Source organism: Natator depressus, chromosome 2 (assembly GCF_965152275.1).
Source record: "Natator depressus isolate rNatDep1 chromosome 2, rNatDep2.hap1, whole genome shotgun sequence".
NCBI lineage: Eukaryota > Metazoa > Chordata > Testudines > Cheloniidae > Natator > Natator depressus.
The window spans coordinates 3695888-3717442 of NC_134235.1; the positions used below are offsets into that span (position 1 = coordinate 3695888).

At 49.8% G+C, this 21555-nt stretch overlaps 1 protein-coding gene across 5 annotated transcripts in view; it reads right to left on the reverse strand.

Moving 5' to 3' along the window:
* ARHGAP39 (Rho GTPase activating protein 39) overlaps positions 1-21555 on the reverse strand; it is a 412713-nt gene that overhangs the window by 97359 nt on the left and 293799 nt on the right. For 4 of the 5 annotated variants that reach the window (XM_074943732.1, XM_074943729.1, XM_074943731.1 and 1 more), the window contains one exon: positions 14291-14383. The exons of the other annotated variant lie outside the window; for it this stretch is intronic. In XM_074943732.1, the coding sequence (XP_074799833.1) occupies positions 14291-14383 (93 nt within the window). The remainder of the gene's footprint in view (positions 1-14290; positions 14384-21555) is intronic. 5 annotated transcript variants of the gene reach the window in all.

Sequence of the window (21555 nt, forward strand, 5' to 3'; positions counted from 1 at the left end):
AGCTGATATGGAACTCAATTAATGAAGAATTAAAGGAGGACAATATAATTAATGCCAATCAACATTGGTTAATGGCAGAGATATCCTATCAAACTAACTAGATATCTTTTTGCAATGAGATTACAAGTTTGGCTGATAAAGGTAACAGAGTTGATGTAATATACATAGACTTCTATAAGGCATTTGACTTGGTACTGGAAGACATATCAACTAAAAAACTAAAACAATATAAAATTAACATGGCACACACTGAATGAATTAAAAACCGGTCAATGGATAGGTCTCAAAAACGTAATTGTAAATGGGGAACCATCATTGAGTGGGTGTGTTTCCAGTGGGGCCCTGCAGGGATCGGTTCTTGGTCCTATGCTATTTACCATTTTTATCAATGACTTGGAAGAAAACATAATCAAGTTTAATAAAGCATAATAAAATCACTAATAAAGTTTGCAGATGACGCAGAAAGTGGAGGAGAGGTAAACAATGAAGAGGACAGGTCACTGACACCAAGCCCTCTGGATCCCTTAGGAAGCTGGGCCCAAGCAAACAATAGGTATTTGATTACTGCTAAATGTAAACATATACATCTAGGAACAAAGAACATCGGCCATATTTACAGGATGTGGGACTCTATCCTGGGGAGCAGTAGGATGACCAGAGAGCAAGGGTGAAAAATCGGGATGGGGGTGAGGGGTAGTAGGCACCTCTATAAGAGGAAGCCCCAAATATCGGGATTGTCCCTATAAAATCGGGACATCTGGTCACCCTAGGGAGCAGTGACTCTGAAAAAGATTTGGCAGTCATGGTTAAGGCTATGATTATGTCAGGGAGATTGCAGAAGTCACGGAATCCGTGACTTCCAGCGACCTCCCTGACACTGCGGGGCCGCAGGGGACCAGCTGCTCTGTAGTGTAAAAAACTGCTGACTGAATGTGCTTCTTAGTGTGTACTGAGCATGCTCAGTAACATCTGCTGAAGCCAGCAGCAGGAGATCCCAGCAGCAGCCCAGCCTCTGCAGGCCACGGGGAACCCCCGGAACTGACCAGCATTGGCAAGGACCCCTGAGCTCCCCAGCTGCCACCGCTGGCAGGGCCCCTCCTCACCCCCGCAGCTGCTCAGCCACCGTAAGCAGCTGGTCCCTCCTCCCCCCGCTGCAGGCAGAGGGACCCCGGAGCTGCTCAGTGGCTGCTGGAAGAGGCCCCCCGCAGCTCCCCAACCAGAGGTGGCAGGGGAACCCTCCCCCGCCCAGCTCCGCAGGGCAATGGGGACCCTGCAGCTCTGAGCTGGTGCAGGTGGGGGAGGGGAAGGGTGCTGGACTCTCCTCCCTCCCCATTTGTCAGGGATGTTTTTAGTAAAAGTTGGGGACAGGTCACGGCTTCCGTGATTTTTTGTTTCTTGCCCATGACCTGTCCCTGACTTTTATTCAAAATATCCATGACAAAATTGTAGCGTTAGCATGGTGGGTAACCAGCTGAACCTGAGTTCTCAGTGTGACGCTGTGGCCAAAAGGGCTAATGTGAGCCTTGGATGGAGAAAAAGGGGAACCTCGAGTAGGAGATTGGCACTCTGAATTTGGTACTGGTGTGACCGCTGCTGGAATCCTGTGTCCAGTTCTGGTGCCCACAATTCAAGAAGGGTGTTGACAAATTGGAGAGGGTTCAGAGAAGAGCCATGAGAACGATTAAAAGATTAGAGAACCAGCCTTATAGTGAAAGACTCAAGTAGCTCAATCTATTTAGCTTAACAAAGAAGGTTAAGAGGTGATTTGACCACACAGTCTAGGAGTACCTGTATGGGGAACAAACATTTAATAATGGGCTCTTCAGTCTAGATGAGAAAGGTCTAACATGATCCAATGGTCAGAAGTCAGAGCTAGACAAATTCAGCCTAGAAATAAGGCACACATTTTTAACAGTGAAGGTAATTAACCACTGGAACAATTTACCTAGGGTCGTGGTGGATTCTCCCTCACTGAGAATTTTTAAATCCAGATGGGCTATGTTTCTAACAGGTCTGCTCTGGAAATGATCTGGGGGCAGGTCTCCAACCTCGGTTACACAGGAAGTCAGACAAGATGATCACAATGGTCCCTTCTGGCCTTGGAATCTATGAACTGCTCCAAACCACCCTATTAATTCACTCAGGCCAAGCTGCCCGCTGAGGAAAGACACTCCAGGAGGAGGAAGATTGGGGATTCAGTGCTTGGCAGAGAGGAGTCGGCCTTGCCCAACTATTCACAGGTCACCAGGCAGCTCTCTGCATCTAGAACAGAGGACCAAAGTGCAAGCCTGAGGGTTTCCTCAATATGAAGATGCAGCCTGCAGAGACTTCAAGTCCCAGCATGCAATGTGCCCCACTGAGCTTTGTGGAAGGGTATTTGCATGCTGGGGATCCACATGTTCTGTAGCATGCTTAATATGGAAGGAACAGACAGGTAACGGCAGTTTCTTCCAGTTGACACTGATCAGCCGCAGCTTTCGGGGTCCTGTCCCTGCTCTGTGCCACAGTTTCCCGCTCTGTAAAATAGGGATAACCTCCTCTCTCATAAGGCTGGCTAATGTCTGCTTTGTAGGTATAACAAGCTATAGAAGGGCTTACTGTTATTTATTTATAACTTGCTATGATTGCAAACCCCTTTGGGTGAAGTCACCTGATCAAAGGGAGAGCATTTTCTGTTCAGGGTTCTAATATGCTAGGAGGATGGCTGCCATCTTGGCTGACACCGGGGATTGACCCAGGGTCTTCCAGAGCTACAAGCAGGAGTCTCTACAGCCTGAGCTATAGAGCTGGACTCCCTAGCCAAGGGCTGTAACAGACCTACATCTACACAGTGGGGAGGGGGGGACACACATCCTACACACACAGACCAATGAGTTACATTAGCTCATAACATTTCCAAAGCGTGTGCAGAGCTCCTGCTAGCTGAGTATTGACGGCTTCCAGGGGTCTTAGAGACCCTCATTCTTGCCCCCACCCCAACTTAGAGCTGCAGCGTAAGTCCCCAACCCTCAGTAAGCGTGGCAAGCTTGGTGAACTTTAACAGAACTGTGGGGAACGTGAGAGCAATTCTCCGTGCACTCCACTGGGTGAGCAACAAATCTGCCGTGGTACCGAGAAATCCAGCGTTCCCTCCATGGAAAAGAGCTACACATGCTCTTGCAACTTCAGCCATTTGCAGGTCATGGCTGAAGGGGAGAGCTCAGTTAATGGAAGAACGATGACAACTTCATGGCTCTACAACGCCTCATCCAGAGAGATTTCCCAGAGCTCTGCAAGCTGATATGCAAACTCTACACAGGGACTGCTTCACCCTCCACTAAAATGGAGCCACCTCTGGGGTGGATTGCAGCAGTTGTTTAACAGTAAGCAGCAACATTCTGCAGGAGTGTCGGAGAGGAAGTGAACAAGACCTGGCCCAATGGAAAGTCCAGGGGAAATCTTAGCTAAGCAGTTTGTAACTAGAGTTGAAATTTGGCCAGGATGCCAACGCTAACCCTTACAATGGGTGCCACGTGATCTCTAATAACCACTGCTTCCATCTCATCTGAAAGGCACAATGTACAGCACCTCCTCCACCATGACACCATGCTTGGGAAGTGGTGTAATTCTGAGTGGAGAAAGCGATCTCCCATCCAAGTATTGCCCAAGATCTGTCAGGCAAACAGCTCTCCCTGTTTTGGGTGCAGGTGGGAAATCGGCTGTGCTCCTTGGCAGCCTCCCTGGGACCTGCTCCAATATTAATAAGTGCATCAGTAACAAAATTCCACATCTCCCCCTCCACAATGCCTAGAACCAGCATCAATAAGCAGTGGATTTGCAGGGAATGCAGCATGGTCTGTTTCTGTAAAACATGTTACTGTACCAACAAGGTATGTAGCCCTGGAAACTGCACAATTGACAAAGCAGTCATTTGCATGCTTGCGATTGCCTCTCAGAAAAACAGTCCTTCAATGCTGCCCAAGGACATGGGGGCTACGGGCTTGCAGCGGACAGCTTGCTGACCATTCCTACCCTTCCTTAAATAGTTAGTTAGTTACCTTCCCCCCGCACTGGGGCTGGTGTTTGGGTAACAATGCAGACCAAATGCCAGACACATCATTAAAGAACTCAGAGGCATCTCCTATGCTCACTGTGGGAAACAGCACAGAAACCACAACATGGGCTGTTGCTGCACTTGCTCGTCTGTCCTGACTTGCTTCATTTGTAGGAAACTCCATGGTAAGAACACACAGGAGAGCCCTGGCTGAGTCCCTTGTCCATGCCTAGCCCCTTGGCCACCAATGATCTTGGTTAACGGGCCACTGCCCCTACCATATCCCCAGTGTCCCAGTGAATCATTCTGCACACCACCAGCACGGGATCTGCACACACACATGACAGGATGGGAATGTACTACACCAGCAAAGTCAAAATATGTTCTGTTTCTCTTGCCCCTTCCACCTGTGAATTTCAAAACGCTTTACAAACACTAAAAATTCAGCCTCACAATCCTCTCGGAGATAGGTCAGGATCATCATCTCCATGTTACAGATGGGGAAACCGTGGCACGGAGAAGAAAAGCAACTTGCCCAAAGTCACACAGCAAAGCTGGGACAGAGCTACGAATGGAAGCCAGGAGGCCTGACTCCCAGCCATCTGCTCTACAGCATGTACTGTGATCCTTGCACAAACACAAAGCTCTTGTGTTACATAAACTGTATCAGCTTCCTCCCCACGCACCCACATCTGCACAAAGCCGGGACTCCCACGCACTCCTGCACCCATAATGTCAACTCTAAAAGCAGCATATGCTGGGGACGCAAGACATTCTTAAATTTAGAGCTGTCGCTGTGATATAGCAAGGGCAGAACAATGAGACTCTGTGAAATCCTACATTCAGATTGTGCTTTAAACACAAGGAAACTAATTACAAACTAGGAGTTTAACGTCTCCCACAGAAAGGGGATTTGGCTGGATCCCACTCACTACACAGCAACAATGCAAAGCATGGGGTAATTACAACTGTGTAGAGGGGGGCGAAGTACTGAGCTAGCTGGAATGGTCTCAGCTGGTCCTTGCCGTCATGGCCCTACCCAAGCCAGCTCTTGCCTGTCTCTCTGCCCTGGGCTCCTTCCCTTGTACTCCCAACTGAGCACCCTCTACATCCTTTTCACAACACACAGCCACTTACTGTTTGGTGTCCCCCTTCTGCCATGTTGCTCCCGTGTACTTGGAATTCCCACGCTGATCCAGCCCAACATGAGCCAACTCTCCCCTCCAACCACACACAAACCCTCTCTGCTCTTCACTGAAAGATCTCACAGAAGCACACTCTCCAGTAACCTTCTGTATCTTCTCCCTTTCTCTCCTCCATTCCATGTCATCACAGTCCCACAGGGCTCTATCCATGGTCCCCTGCTCTTACCATCTAACTCCCTTGCTGCAGGGTCTAATTCGGTCCCATGAGCCCAACTCTTCCCTCTATGTCGATGACTCTCCAGCCTTGACCTTTCCTCACCCATCCGATTGCACTCACTCTCAGATAAACACACTGAGCTTTATGTGGTTTCAAGACATCCAGGAGGGTGTAAAACTGAGCTGATGTTCCCACCAACCTTCTCTCTGCATCTCTACATCCCTGGACACCACCATCCCCACCAGACACCCAGGATGCCAAGTTTGGGTTCATTTTCCCATCTTTCCTATCTGCTCCCACACCCTGTTCCTCCTGCTTCTTCCTCCCCAAGGTATGTCCTTTCATCTCCATCCTGACTGCTAAACCTTGGTCCATGCCTTAAACATCTCCTGCATTTCTCCTGTCGGCCACAATGTTCTCTTCTTTGTGTCTTCTTCTCTTTGTCTTCCCAAAACTCCAGTGATAAAATTACCTCTCTTTCCTATTGTGCCAACCACATCACCACCTCACTCCTGGTCTACAGTCCCCTTGTTATTCTAGTCCTTGCCTCCAAGCACAGCTCTGCTGATGCTCCTCAATCCTGACCCACAGCCCCCTGCCATCCCAGGAAGGGGTTCCAATTGGTTGGATGGTGGAGGGGGGGAAAGGATGGTGGGAAAATGTTTTGCAGACCTGTCAGAAGCTGCTGTGGCCAACCTTTTTGGGAGAGGGGAAGAACAGACATGGACTGGGGGCAGTGCTGTATCTTACCACCCGCCTCCCTCTCCTCTCCTCTTGGGCAGTGGTGTAACCCATCAGAGGAGGCAGGAGAGTTTACTACTCAGGGAAAGGGTCTGGGTGCCAGCACTGAGGAGGTTTTCAACACTCCTTAGACTTACTGAGGCTGGGTTTATCCAAGGGGCCTCAGGCCATGGGAGTGGCTTGCACACCTGAGCTTCCCCACGCACAAGATCAGAGCTCAACCAACAGAGGGGACTCAAACGTGTCCTGTGAGCGCAAAGTACCCAGGAGGCTGAAATGAGAAAAGGTCAGAGGAACACAGGACTGGAAAGGACACCCTACATCATCGCATCCAGTCCCTTGCTATTGCAGGCAATCCCAGCATACAACCCCAGTCATAAACCGAATAAGAGCATCTTAAACCTAGTTTGGGTGTTTGCTGTCACTCCTCCTGCACAATTAAGGGCTGAAAAAATACCTACTCTCTCCAGTTCTCGAAGGACCCCTTATACACTGCTCCACTCTCCGCTGTAACACCCTCTGACATCACAGCCTGGTGTTGCAGGCATCCTTATCCCCAGTGCCACCTGATGACCATGTCTTTGGCCCTTCTTCCATGGTCCAGCCCACTGGCCAGGTCACCTTTTAAGTTCAGTCCCTTTTCAGAGTATCAAAAGTCTAACTGCAAACCCCAAATAAGCCTCTGAACCAATTCTTCTTCTGTCCCCTTGGGCTAGGCTGAAGTTCCCTGCTCTTTGCCCCCACTCCCAGGCCCTGCAGAGCTCTTCTTTGCTCCTTTGGCTGAGCACTGCCTCAGGTCTTTTCCCCTAGAGGCCCTTCTTCCCAGCAGATTTCCCCACTGCCTCCCCTCCCTGTGATCTCTGGCTGCTTCTCCCCGGCCCTATGTCTGGACCCCCTACAGAACCCTAATCTGCTCGTAGGCCCCCTTCAACAAGCTCTTCTAAGCTCCTCTCTCCTGGGCCTCTTCCTCTGACTGAACCTCCTCTCTGGCCCTTTCACAGCCAGGCTCACTAGTGCTAATTAAGCCCCCAGATCAGGCTCATTGCTACCGACAGGCAAGGCTGAGCCTGACTCCACTTAACGGGCCAGTGACAGACCTCCAGCAAAAATAGGGTATTTCAAAGATAAAAACCAAACAGGAGAAACCCTCAGGCTGCCTTTACAGCCAACGTAAAGAAACAAAACTGGCCAATACTTGTCTGTAAAGAGCTCCGATGCTGTACAGACTAGCGTTACGTACATGTTAAGCAGCTATACTGTTACCAGAGCAAACAGAACAAAGAGGATTTGATTCTATCTAGGGCCTAAACTGCTCAGATAGAAACCTGAGTGCTCTGCAAGAGTCTGGCCGTTTAACCAGTTCAGTTGTAATCCATGCAGCTGGCACAGGGGAAACATGACCAGCCCTTTTGCCAAACTGTCTTCCAGATGAGAGCTAAAAATAGCCGGGAAGATCAGGTTGGACTTGTGCTTCCCATTACAGCACTGTCGGGGAGAAAGGGGCTGACTGCAGAATGGAATTTTAGCCCAGAAATATCAGATATGAAAGAGAGAAAAGTGAGGTATGTAGCCTATTTTTCGCCAGTAGTGTTTGGCCAAAAACCAAACAGGGGCCCAGTCTTTTAATTTTTTTTAAAGCTTGTGAAATACTTGTACAAAATTTCACTTTTTTAAAGTGAGCTAGTGTCACTGCACCCAGCTTCTCACTCTACAGCAACACGGGCACACTTCTCAGAGTACAGGATTTTTTCAATGACTTGTGTCTGAATTAGTTTACAGTGACACACTTAAACAACTGTCTTTAACTTTCACTTGTGAGCAAAACAGCTGCTTGGAGAGAGCATCTATGCTCATTCAGCTTTTCCCTTCACTGCAAACAGCACTCCTCACACTGAACACTCATTCAGTTTGCTCCTAGTGAACACAGCAGATTCTGCCTGGTCTAGCACGACATCTGGAATACACATTTTGTAGTTATATAGAACCTCAAACGTTTTGATTGATCAAATGGAAAACCAGAACATTTCAGCTGTCCTAGGACATCACAAGAAAAACTGTCCCAGTAGAAGGTCCCAGGACCATACTGATCCTGCCAACACTTGGGTACTTTACTCCCCCAAGCAGCTCTGTTGAAGTCCATGGGGCAACTCACATGGCCATGTCTTCCAAGAACAGGCAAGGTTTAAGGTATTGCTTATTCTATGAACCCTTGATAAGAGAACGCTGGACCTGTGTAAGATGCAGATACTCTCTTCTGGATGCTCCCTTGTGGTTAAAAATTCCCTGATTCAGCAAAGCACTTAAGCTCATGCTTAACTTTAAGCACACATTGAAGTGCTGCATTGAACCAAGGCTTATACCAAAGAGCTAGGAGTCAGATGAGCTGGATTCTATTCCATCCTCTGCCACTGATTCACTGTGTGACTTTGGATCAGTTACTGCCCTCCTCTGTGCCTCAGTTGACTCATCTGTAAATTGGGGATACTAACACTTCCCTACCTCATGTGAAGGCTGCAGGGGGCCGGGTTACAAGTCTAATTTATTTATGTGTGTGAGATGCTTAGATACGACGGTGATGAGTGCCTTTGCGGTGTCAATCAACAAGACAAATGTTAAAGTGGAGAGGGGCGGTAAGAGCGCACCCAAAGTGCATGAAGTTCTACAGCACAGCAGGAGACTGTCCTCAGTGGAAATGTGGCTGGTGGAGGCTACAGATCCCAGCATGCAGTGCTCCTCCTTTATCCAAACAGGCTGGCTGTATTTAAGCCCCACAAGGCTTATTTACGACTTAAGTCAGGGCTGAAGTGGGACGTAAGTGATGTATCTAGGTCCCTGAGCTGGTACACTTCTCCAGGGTGAATTTCCCTTTGCATGCTGGTAACAGGTGGCTGCATCTCCCAGACACAAGTGTCTCCTGCAGAACAAAGGCCCATCTCGTTTGGGGAGTTATATCCCATTTTTAAACGTCACCATCATCAATTCCAGCTAATTTGTTTGAGCCACGATGGACAGGACAAAAGTTACTGTGCAATAATTCACATGAACTGAAGGTGACGTGTAAGGCACCAAGCTAAAGGCTGAGCACCACTATTGCATGAATTATTCCACAATAATTCATTCCCCTGCAGCCTCGTAAGGGGATCAGCATGGGCGAGTGATAAAAGCTCAGGACGCGTGGGTTCCACTCCTCGCTCTGCTGTAGGCTTGCCATCACTTAACCTCTCTGTGCTCCAGTTTCCCCTTCTGTACAACGGAGCTTTGCCATCTCACATGGGTACTGTGAGGGTTGGTTCATGTAGGGGAAGTGCTCCAAGATAAGTTAGGTTAGTCCTTAGCTGGAGTACTGTGTCCAGTTTTGGTCACCAATGTATAGAAAGGATGTAGAGAAACTGGAAAGGATCCAGAGGCGAGCGAGAAAGATGATCAAAGGGCTGGAATGCAAGCCAGATGAGCAAAGGCTGAAGGAACTGGGTATGTTTAGAAGAGAGGAGATTAAGGGGGAACATGATAGTGGTCTTCAAATACTTGAAAGGCTGCCATAAAAAAGATGGAGAAAAGTTCTTCTCTCTTGCCAAAAACGGCAGGACAAGAGACCATGGGTTCAAACTACAGCACGGCAGATTTAGACGAAATCTCAGGAAGAACTTCCTAATGGTAAGAACACTAGGACAGCGGAACAGATGCCTAGGGAGGGTGTGGAAGCTCCTTCACTGGAGGTTTTCAAAAGGAGGCTGGAGCCGTCTGTCTGGGATGATTTAGACACAACAAATCATGCATCTTGGCAGGGGGTTAGACTAGATGACCCTTGTGGTCCCTTCTAACCCTATGGGTCTGTGATTCTAAGACTCCCGAAAGACACTAGAGAAGGGAGACATGTTAAAAGCATGGAGGTTGATAATGTATTTTTAAAAATCCAGTTCCTGTACACGGTCACCAGGGGAAGGAGCTCGTGGCAGCAGGAGAGTTCCCAACAATACAGAAAGACAGACCTGATCAGCATGAATAGCGCTGAGTTATTTTTTGCTTGTATCACTTTGAATAAGCCTGTTATAAGACAAGGCTCCTGTGTTTCATCAAGGAGTATCAGATGTGAAACAGCATGAAGGGATTTAAGAAGCCAACCCAGAGTTCCTCCTACACAAGCACTCAGGTCTTGAGCAGTCCAGGCAAACGACGCACGTTACAACAAAGCTTAAACTTGTTCTTCAGCATAATTTTAAAAACCATACTAGCTGCCTATTTAATTTTAAAAACAGCAAAAAATATCCACCTCCCTTTCCATTTCTTATAAGGAGTCTTAAAGTTTAAATCTCCTCAGTGTGATAGATATGCTTTCTTTGATCTGCTTAGCTCTTGGAAGTCCAGGGGCTCCGGGCTTCTGACCCCGTGCTGCCCAGGGTTCCTAGGGACAGCTCTATCTGCCATTAGGGAATTTTTTCCGCTGAGAACCCCCTGTAACATTTTGCAAACCCCAGTTTGGGAACCACTGATCTAGTCCAATATCCCATTAGCAAATGCTGCAAAGAGTATGATATGTATTCCAGTGTTCAGGTCACATCCTTGGTCGCTGGGAGCTCCTCAGATCAGAGCACTTAGCGGAGATAGTGAGGATATGACTATCAGTTTGAATTGGCCATGTCTGCATTGCATGGGGATCCACACAGCACACACAGGGCCTATTGTAAAGCATGGGATGGACTGCCTGGAGACAGCCACCGCTATGGCTGTTCCAAAGTCCCTATCAGGAATCGGAGGGGATGCCCACTGAACATTACAGCATGAGACAATGCGCCATCCTCCATGCCCAGAACAATCTCCCTGATCCTTAAGGCACCTCTACTACCCTCCTTCAATCCCTCCCATAAGCCCTGCCTCTGCCATGAGGCCTTAAGAAATCAGGCAATTAAAGCCAGCTTGAAGGGCAGATGAGGACAGCTAGCATGCACTTCATCTATTGATAAGATAAAAAAAATCAAACATCTATACCTATGCATCTCAAACTAGCATCTGTTTGACGGTATGCATCTCCGCCCACAGCCTCATCCTATCATGTTTCTTTGCCCCAGACATTGTTGGATCATATTAAAGAAGTTCTGTATTAAAATCACAAATGAGTTTGATTCCCCATAGTTTAAATTCCAGGGTATTACTAATTAAGAGGTCTCTTGGTTTTTGGTACTGTTTCTCTCCCTCTATGTGTGAAACTTGCAAGCTGCTAATTGCGTTAGTACATTCTAAGACAGAGTCTGTTCTCAAAGCAATTCACACAGAGAGAGACTCAAAGCAATACTCTGTAACAACAGAAACAGCACCCAGAGACTCCCCGCCCTTTTGTTGTATTAACAATTGTGATTAAAATAGAGATAGAGGATGTATGTGGATGGATGCTTGGTGTGGATAATAACTGAATGATCAGGGAGGTGCCAGCCTAAGAATCCAGTGTCCACCGGTTGAAGAAGGCGTCAGATGGAAATAACCAGAGGACCCCCGGAGGGCAGACTGGAATCCATCCAACAGCCTCAAGAATGGGAGAACCAAAGAACAAGATAACATCTGGCAGCACGGAGCCGTCAGGAATGTGCCATCTGCTGATTGATTCAGCAACAGCATGATGAAGCAATTCCCATAGACTGGCATAGGAAGAAACTCCTATAAAAATGGACTCTAGAAAGTGAGAACTTTGAGGTCTGATTCTGCAAACCAACTTCCAGGAGCATCAGATGAGCACCTGACAAGGCCCTGCTCCCTCCTCGTGTCCAGGCCACCTGGCCAGTGGCTTGGCATGAGCAACTCTAAGGCTGGTAATGATGATAACAACCTTGCAGAACCTGTGTGTGTGTGTTTGTAGGAATGAATGTGTGAATAAATATGAGATTGAATGGAATGTTATAGCCATAACTAACTGCTTACTATGATTCTTTCTGTATTCACAATAAATGTGGTATTTTGCCTTTTTCCCTTTAATAAGATCCTGCTGGTTTTTATTTTATTGGTATAACAACATCAGCCCAAAGCCACGTCTTCATATGTGTTGGACGGCACCTAGCACAAGGGACCCAATCCTGAGTGAGACCTCTGGAGGTCACGGCAATATAACTATTACTGAGAACGGTAGCACTGCCTGGGGAGTCAGACGGTTTACAATATAGCTATTGTAGTGGTGCATATTGCACACGCACACGGTCAAGTTTTACCACCCCTCGGAATGCTTTGGGTCAGAGGTATAATGGCTCTGGATAGTCAGTATGCTCATGGCTTATCAGTCTCACTGCTCAGTGCACTCACTTGGTTCCTTTTCAAAGTGGTGCTGGGGAAGTGGTGATGAAAGTTAAACTCCCCTTTGGCTTTCAGACCCCAGTGACTGCCAACTCCTGGCACCTACTGAGCTGGGTTAACACTGAGCTGAAGGGCCATCCATTTGCTGCGCTCCCTCTGACTCTGTTGACCTTTGGCCACTGGCTAGGTGCTGGAATTTTACACAACAGAGCATTTCCCTAGCACCACAGGTCCCCCACTGGTTTCTAATGGCTCCATACATGCGCAGGGCAGCTAAGAACAGGTCCTGCTGCCGCACGAACGAGTTACCGTTTGCTCACGACGGGTTAAGGCAACCCAGCGATGAGTCCAGTCGTGCCAGCACTTTGTCAAAGGTTAAGAAAGCGTGCCATGCTGGGAAAGGCTCAGAGGCCCATGAGAGGAACCACACCCACTCAGAAACTCCATTACTGAATGATCCCAGCCCCCTGCTGTGAAGATTGCCCTGTCTGTAACATCTGTGGCAAGATGCAGGATGTAGTGTCGGTGCAGGCACCGGTGTCTCCCATGCAGCTAATCTGTCTCCGGCATTACTGCCGGCCTGCTGGAGAGATGGGCTGGGGCATGAGAGTTAGCCCTATCACAGAAGGGGAAGATCAGAACTCAAGGGGGCAGTTTCTCTGGGTTGGAAAGGAGTGTGGCTGGTAGTATTGCTCCCCCTCTGACCTAGCAGTGTAACACTGCTCTTGTCATTAAAGCAAGACAGACAGGGGCTGTCTTTAGATTCCACTGGAGTGAAATGTTATAATTAGCTCGCTCTCTCGCTCTCCCTCACACACATGTGCGCTCCCGCCCCGCCCTTTACTGCTTCATCAGCTGCACACGCTGGCTCGGAGGATGTTTGACAGAGATAATTTATCTGTCCCAAACACTTACCTTATTAACACCCATTTCTCAGCATTAAAACATCAGGTAGGTTCTCCCTTTTAAAAAAAATCTCTCCATGTCTTGTCAGGCCACAGAGAGTGAGCAGCACTTCCCACATCTTCCTCGTGCCTCCCTTCACCCATCCCTCCATGCATGTTTGCAGTATAAAAGCCAACCACCCCTAGATCAGGTTAATCTATCAGCAAACAAGAAAATCTAAGTCATTTCTTTAACTGGCTCTGGTTAATTACCCTCCGACCCCACCTCTGCTAATTGGTACATTACAATAAATAACTAAACCTATTCAAACAGGTGCAAGGTGAAGATCCCAGCAACACCATAGCTGTAAAAATCTTCAGGCAATTTACCATTGAACAGCCTGCTCGGTGACTCAGCTCCAAGGCGGATGATGAAAAGCCAGCTGAGCCCACACTGGGGACTCATTAATCGGCTGCTGCTGCCGATTCACAGTGATTCATCCCTTTCCCATTCACTGCATCCATCGCAGCCACCATTGCTTCTGCAGGCACCTTCGGTTACCAGGGCATTTCCCACCACTGCCAACCCTGCCCAAACGCTGTAAATGCTACTGAGCGAAGCACAGGCCCTGTCTGCACTAGGGATGGACAGGGGTTGACGCTGGATCTCAGACAGGATTCCCCACAGTAAAGCCAAACTGGGCTTGACACCCAGTGCAGAGAGCAGCTCCATGGCCAGTCACGCTCTCCAAAGCCACCTTGATCCTCATTTGGCCCCCATCCACACCAGTGTCCAAGTCACGGTAGGGGCAGGCCCCAGGGGGCCTCACAAACATGTCTCATCCCTAGCGCAGGCACAGCCCAAAGGAACAGTTAAGAGGATGGACAGAACCAAAGTGGAGGTGGAGGTGGAGGGAAAGAGGCTGAAGAAAAGCAGGTTTGCTACTATGTCTAAGACAGGAAGGCACTAAATGAGCAGTGACATGGACCCTACCATCATGCTCTTCGATATAGGGCTTGGGTTTCTTTCTCAATTTGGATTTCTTCTTACTGTTCCTTTCCAGGAGCTCTTTAATGTGCTGAGTCACTGAGAAACAAACAAAAGGATGAGGACAACAGAATGGAACACAAAAGAGAAAATGGCTTAACGCGCAGAGAGCCCTGTTTTCAAAGCCAGCAGCACAGGGAGGCATTCTCAGAAGAGCCTGGCGTTTGTTTGGGTCCCTTTGGAACGGGGAGGGCAGATGGACACATCAGCGAATTGTCTTGTCAGTTGTCGGTGACGCCCAGCACAGTCGTGTTAAGCCACGTCAGCCAGGTTCCGCTCTCCCTCCATTGTGCCAGGCTGTGAGCAGAATCCGGGCCTACGACCAACATCCTCGAACTTGAGCGTCTGACGTCAGGCATCTCAATAGACATGGGCGGATTTTCAAAGGTGCTGAGCATCAGCAGCTCCTCTTGCCTGTGCTGGCGGCTGTGGGTGTTCGGCACCTTTGAAAATCAGTCTCACCTGATTTATAATCACTTTTGTGGAGTGCCTAGCTTCAGACCCTCGAGTTTGAACATTTCAGTCTGTCTGTCTTGCTCAGATAGTTATGTTCTGCTGGCCTCAATTCCCCCTGCAGTCTCACTCCCTGCCTCAGACTGTCATGCTGCATTTGTTGTGTGTGTGGTTAAACAGCTGCCACTGCACTTCGTCCAGGCACAGAGCTGGAACCCAGCAGCTCCGGGACCTATTCCCAGCCCTGCCACTGGCTCACAGTGTGATTTTGGGCAAGTCCCTTCACCTCTCTGCCACTAAAATCCTAACCTGTTCCTGCACTCAGTGCACAAATGCTGCTTCTTACGATCTCACATTTATGGAGAGCTTGATATCAAGTCTCTCAGGTTCCTTCAGAATATGAAGGAATTGCTGAACTGCAGCACTCTGGGGTGGAAAGCAGCAGCCACTCCTCACTAACACAATAGGTTTTCAAAAGCTTAAGAAAAGATTAACTCCTCCTGTTGAAACTGCAGGGGAACCGAGGCTGGAAGAACGTAACCACCCAATCTGGGATTTGGTCAGGACACCAGGGTTGAGACCCCTGCACGTGCAGAAGAGTTCCACGGGATCTTCAGGGACCAGAAAGGGACAGGACCTTGGCTTAACATTGCGTCAGAAAGATCTAACGCCAGCGGATTTGAAAACATGGCTCCTGTTAACATAAAATGACATGGGGAAAAAATAAAGGAACCATAATAAAACAATAGTAAGATGTTGGGCCTGGGACCAGCCTTTCCCTCCTGGGGTCAGAAGGAAAACAGAGGTTGATGTTAGACACTGGCTTTCGTAGGTGGGACAGGCAGTGCCACAATCCAGCATTGACCAAGGCAACTTAATGAAATGAGCTTCATTTGCCTGTTACAGGTCAGCCTAGGAAGAGTGAGAGTGTGTGTGGCTGTGTGCATGCGTGCATGTATTCTGATGTATATAAAAGTTACATATTTAAAGTGGAGAACAGCCTCAGAGACCCACACATGAAGGTCTGGTGGCCGACTCTGACTCCTGTGGTACTGTGCACTCACCAATATACGCTGTTAGCATACACATGGCACACTTAACACCATGGAGATTCACCATGAGAGACCCACTCCTGCATGTGCCACGAGGCCTTTAAATACCCTGCCCACAACGTGCCCAGAGGCATACATCCACCAAGCCCACGCCACCCTAGCTTTTGTGCATCCAGGGGAATATGGCAGCCCACCCCCGCTGCCACATGTCTAGGCCTGACCTTATTACATAGATTAAAAGTGTCCACATTGCACTGGGGGATTCCAGGTTTACCATCTCTTGCGCTATGGCCATACACAACCTGTAGGTCTGAGAGCAAGCTGGGTTCGTTTTGGCTCATGCATCATCCATGGTAATAAACACTTTATGAGCCAAAGGCTGCTCTGAGCTACACCTGCATAACCCCATTGTCTCCAAACTTCATTTGCTACATGTGACCAATCCCACTGGCGTTCCGCAGGGATGGACGGTCCCATGCACAGTTGATTCCTGTAGTTAGCAATTCTGCTGGCGGCGCATGAGCTGGGATAGACGCCGGTCTCCCTCTCAGAGCTGGGATGGCTCTGTGGAGCTCATAGGAGTAGTGAGCAGTGGACATGGATTTGTGTCCCTGAAGTCAGCTGATGGAGTTCTCAGTGCAGCAAGGGGAGCGGTCATTGCCTGGGAGGCTCTTTTTCCTTTCCTGAGGCTATTTGCACTCCATCCCCACCAACACGTCCTGCTCAGAGCAGAGTGGGGGCAGGAGCACAGCTTTGCTGGGACCACAACCCAGTGACACAAACCTCACAAGGACAAGAAACTCTTTGAAATCTCTGGGGCCAGCCCACAGGGTGCCAATCCCTGTGCCAGACTCTTGCTCAACAGGCTGGGGTTGTTGCTCAAGTCGGGTGCAGGGGAGGAGGCATTGAGAGAGACAGCTTCATCTAATGCTGTGAGCACAGAGCAGGGAGGCAGGAACTCCTGTGTTCCAACCCAGGCTCTAATGCCTATTCCCTCTGGCTTTGGCCAAGTCCCTTCCTCTCTCTGAGCCTCATTTTCCCCATCTGAAAAATGGGAATAATGATACTGACCAGCTACCAAAGGGCTTGTGAAGGTAACTCTTTGCAAAGGGCTTTAAATGGCATTGACAAATCAGAAGAAAGTCAGAGAACAAGGAAAGTGATCAAGGGGCTGGAGGGACTGATTCATGAGGAGAGATTAAAAGAGCTAACTCCGCAGTGGGGCTAAGCAACAGTAACACAGAAGAGGGAGGGGTCATAGCGAGGAGTAATGGAAGCAAACAGAGAAAGGTTGAATATGAAGAAAGCTCTCCCAGCCTTGAGTTGATCAGACTCCGGAATCATCTCCCAAGGCAAGGGCTGGGAGTTCCTTTGCTTTTAATTAAAACTGGAGAAAACCCCGAGCCTAGCCCAGGGGGGCGCACTCCCCGTGCAGGCAGCGGAATAGACGTGACGTGATGGGGAAAGGCCTCCTGCTCAGTGAAGGTGAAAAGTGCTGTGTACCTGCGACATTACACACTACTGCTGCTGTTACTCCACTGTGTTAGGCCAAGCGCAGCCTAACAGCCTCCAGCAGAGGCTGGTGGCTCCCGGACACAGAGAAGAGAAGGAAATATCCTGTGGGGACTGGCCCCAGCACACGCCCTGGGTCATATGGTGGGGGCAGCCCATGGGCCCAGAAATCCCACTGCAGCCCTTGCCTGCTTAGGCAAGGGGCAAATGAGGTGTAAGGCTTGGCTGGGCCCTGGTGCCCATCAGAGCCTCTGCCCCCCCGCCCAGGGTCCGGATTCAGGCTGTTACGTTTCACCACAGTCCCACGGCTGCCTGCAGCACCGCAAGAGACCGCCTGTTCGACAGCAGCCTCGCGAGCATCTCGTTTCCCTCGGCGCTCCATCGGCTCAGATGCCAGCGCTGCAGGAAACCAGCTCAGGCTGGTGGAGCGGAACCGGGGCACTCCAAAGACAGCCGTGGGGCGAGGAGGGGGAACTACAGGCTCCTGGGGACAAGCTGAGGGATCCCTTGCACAGCGGGTGAGCAGGGATGGCTCTGACTGAACCCGCCTGGGCGCCAGTTGCTAGCGGCTCCACTGCGGGTAGCAGGACAGCCTCTCCTTGCGGACTGAGTCCACAGAAATGAGCATTCCTGTATCACTCCACTGGAGCTCTCAATAAGCAGCTGGCCTTACGTGGCTTCCCCAGTGACGGGTCCCGTGTCCAATCTGGCCCATCTATCTCTGGCCCCCGCTCCTGCAGTATCTGTGTGCCTTGCCAACCCCAGTGAATTACAGAGTTCAAACCACCAAGACCCCCGCTGGCCACAGAGCGACCAGTGAGGCCCCCCAGGCAGCGGCGTGGCGCCCTGCCTGCAGCAGCACAAACTGCTGGGGCACTGGCTTGGGCCTGCATTGCTGGCGCCAGTGCGAAATCATTGGCACCTAAAGTTTGGGCCTAGAAAACACGAGAGAAGTACTGTCAACCACTGGACTGCACTACGCTCCTCACACTTGCTAGCCTGGTCAGCATGCACAGTGACCCTCTGAGTCTTCTTGGAGCTGGGTGATGGACAAGGCACAGATCTCATGTTCTGCCCAGGTATGTGGCTAAGCCGGACAAGGGTTGTGTGTCAAGTGAAGCAGGCATCAGCCACGTAGCAGCATGAACGAGGAGGGGGGAAGACGCTTGGGGCCCAGAATTTAACAGGAGCTGGGAGCATGGCAGAATCCAGGGAAGGCAATGACACACTGGTTGCCTGTAACACCTTCTGCCTGAGCTTCTCAAATCCTCAGTCCATTAACAAACTGAGCCTCACAGCTTCCCTGGACTAGAAAGTGCGGGACTGGGAAAGGCAGGGCCCTGCCCTGAGTCACAATCTGAGTCTGGGACAGAGCTGGGAACAGAACTCAGGAGTCCTGAAGCCTAGGCTTGTGCTTTAACCACAACACCATCCTTCCTCCAGGCTAGCACAGGGTTATTTTGGCTCACATGTGGCGCTATCCGTAGTGCTAGAATCAGGGGAGAGAGGGAGGGTAAAGAGTGTGCCCATGATCTGAGCAGGGGCTCTAGCCAAGCCTATCTCCAAGCGGAAGGCTGATCCTACACAAAGTCTCAAGCTTCTCCCATCCCACCAATTCCCTTTGCTCTAGGGCTACAATTTACCTGTTTCCTCCCCACCCCCAATCCCATCTCTCCCATAAACACAAGGCTGTAACTGCAGCATCTCATCTCCAGCTGTGTCAGCAGAACACGCATCCTCTGTGGGACTGCGGTCATGCCACTGTGTCAATCAGCCAGCAGGCTGGGCTCTGGGGCAGCCATGCAGCCACGGTCCTTCATGCCCTAGGATCAGGTACCAGGCTGCACCAGTGGGTGCAGATCTAGGCTGACAAAGAACTGTATGTTGGCTCTCAGGGGCCGGCGCTTCTGTCCCCCACCATCCCAGTCACTGCCTACATGATGGCTCACAGCCTTAGCCCGATGGACAAGCTCTGCTCCCATGAAGGTATCATGGGATTAGCATACGTATGCCTTTGCCTGGGAGTCACTGGCAGTGCACCGTTATTACTAGGGCTACTGTTTTCTGGAGTTTATTCATTTCATTTTTTCAGGTTTATTTTTAGCAGATTTTGAGGTTTGCGCAGATGTCCAAAGACCAGGATTTAGGCGGGCTCTCCCTTTGTACGTACCATAATGAGTAATCTCTGTGTAACATTTCCTAGTGCACTTTAACGTAGTACTGTTTCACACAGCACTACATCTAAGTGCACTAGGGAACTTTTCGTGTTCACCAACAGGGTCTACAGGGACAAACTAATATGCAACACATTAGTGCGCTTTAGAAATCACACCCACATAGTCTTACTGCTCGGCATAGACAAGCCTGTAGATACAAATAACCATTTCTGGTGTTTTGCCACTGTTTGTTGGATAAATACCCATTTATTTTCCCCCTCTTTTTGGTATCAGGGTGTTTTATTGGTGTTTATCAATTAAAGCCAAACCTCAGATGCCCTAATGATAACCAGGCCCACGGACACAAGGCTCACTGGGAGAGCAGCACTGGGACTAGCCTAATGACTTGTCTAGTCAACTCCTGTGCTGGAAACCAGGCTTCAGGGGCGACGGCATGGCATTTGCACAGCAGGCCGCAGACTGTTGCTGAAGCCGTTGAGAGAGGCAGCTGGGTCTAATGGTCTCTGCACAGGACAGGCAACTCCTGAGTTCAGGCCTGGCTCCACCACTAACTCACTGCATGGGCTCAGGCACCTGATTTTGCTTCTTTGCCTCAGCTTCCCTGTCTGCAAAGTATGACGTGACAGGGGTGCGTTGCTCTCCCTCCCTCATAGGCCCCATGCCAGGAGAAGGAGGCGGGTGGTGGTGGTTGGGGACTCTCTCCTCAGGGGGACTGAGTCATCTATCTGCCGCCCTGACCGGGAAAACAGAGAATTTGCCAGGGGCTAAGATTCGCGATGTGACGGAGAGACTGCCGAGACTCATCAAGCCCTCGGATCGCTACCCCTTCCTGCTTCTCCACGTGGGCACCCATGGTACTGCCAAGAATGACCTTGAGCGGATCACTGCAGACTACGTGGCTCTGGGAAGAAGGATAAAGGAGTTTGAGGCGCAAGTGGTCTTCTCGTCCATCCTCCCCGTGGAAGGAAAAGGCCTGGGTAGGGACCGTCGAATCGTGGAAGTCAACGAATGGCTATGCAGGTGGTGTCGGAGAGAAGGCTTTGGATTCTTTGACCATGGGATGGTGTTCCATGAAGGAGGAGTGCTGGGCAGAGACGGGCTCCACCTAACAAAGAGAGGGAAGAGCATCTTCGCGAGCAGGCTGGCTAACCTAGTGAGGAGGGCTTTAAACTAGGTTCACCGGGGGAAGGAGACCAAAGCCCTGAGGTAAGTGGGGAAGTGGGATACTGGGAGAAAGCACGAGCAGGAGCGTGTGAGAGGGGAGGGCTCCTGCCTCATACTGAGAAAGAGGGGCAATCAGCGGGTTATCTCAAGTGCCTATACACAAATGCACAAAGCCTGAGAAACAAGCAGGGAGAACTGGAGGTCCTGGCAAAGGCAAGGAATTATGATGTGATTGGAATAACAGAGTCTTGGTGGGATAATTCACATGACTGGAGTACCGTCAGGGACGGATATAAGCTGTTCAGGAAGGACAGGCAGGGCAGAAAAGGTGGGGGAGTTGCACTGTATGTAAGGGAGCAGTATGACTGCTCAGAGCTCTGGTATGAAACAGCAGAAAAACCTGAGAGTCTCTGGATTAAGTTTAGAAGTGTGAGCACCAAGGGTGATGTCGTGGTGGGAGTCTGCTATAGACCACCAGACCAGGGGGATGAGGTGGATGAGGCTTTCTTCTGGCAACTCGCAGAAGTTACTAGATCGCACGCCCTGGTTCTCATGGGCGACTTTAATCATCCTGATATCTGCTGGGAGAGCACTACAGCGGTGCACAGACGATCCAGGAAGTTTTTGGAAAATGTAGGGGACAATTTCCTGGTGCAAGTGCTGGAGGAGCCAACTAGGGGGAGAGCTTTTCTTGACCTGCTGCTCACAAACTGGGAAGAATTAGTAGGGGAAAAAAAAGTGGATGGGAATCTGGGAGGCAGTGACCATGAGTTGGTCAAGTTCAGGATCCTGACACAGGGAAGAAAGGTAAGCAGCAGAATATGGACCCTGGACTTCAGGAAAGCAGACTTTG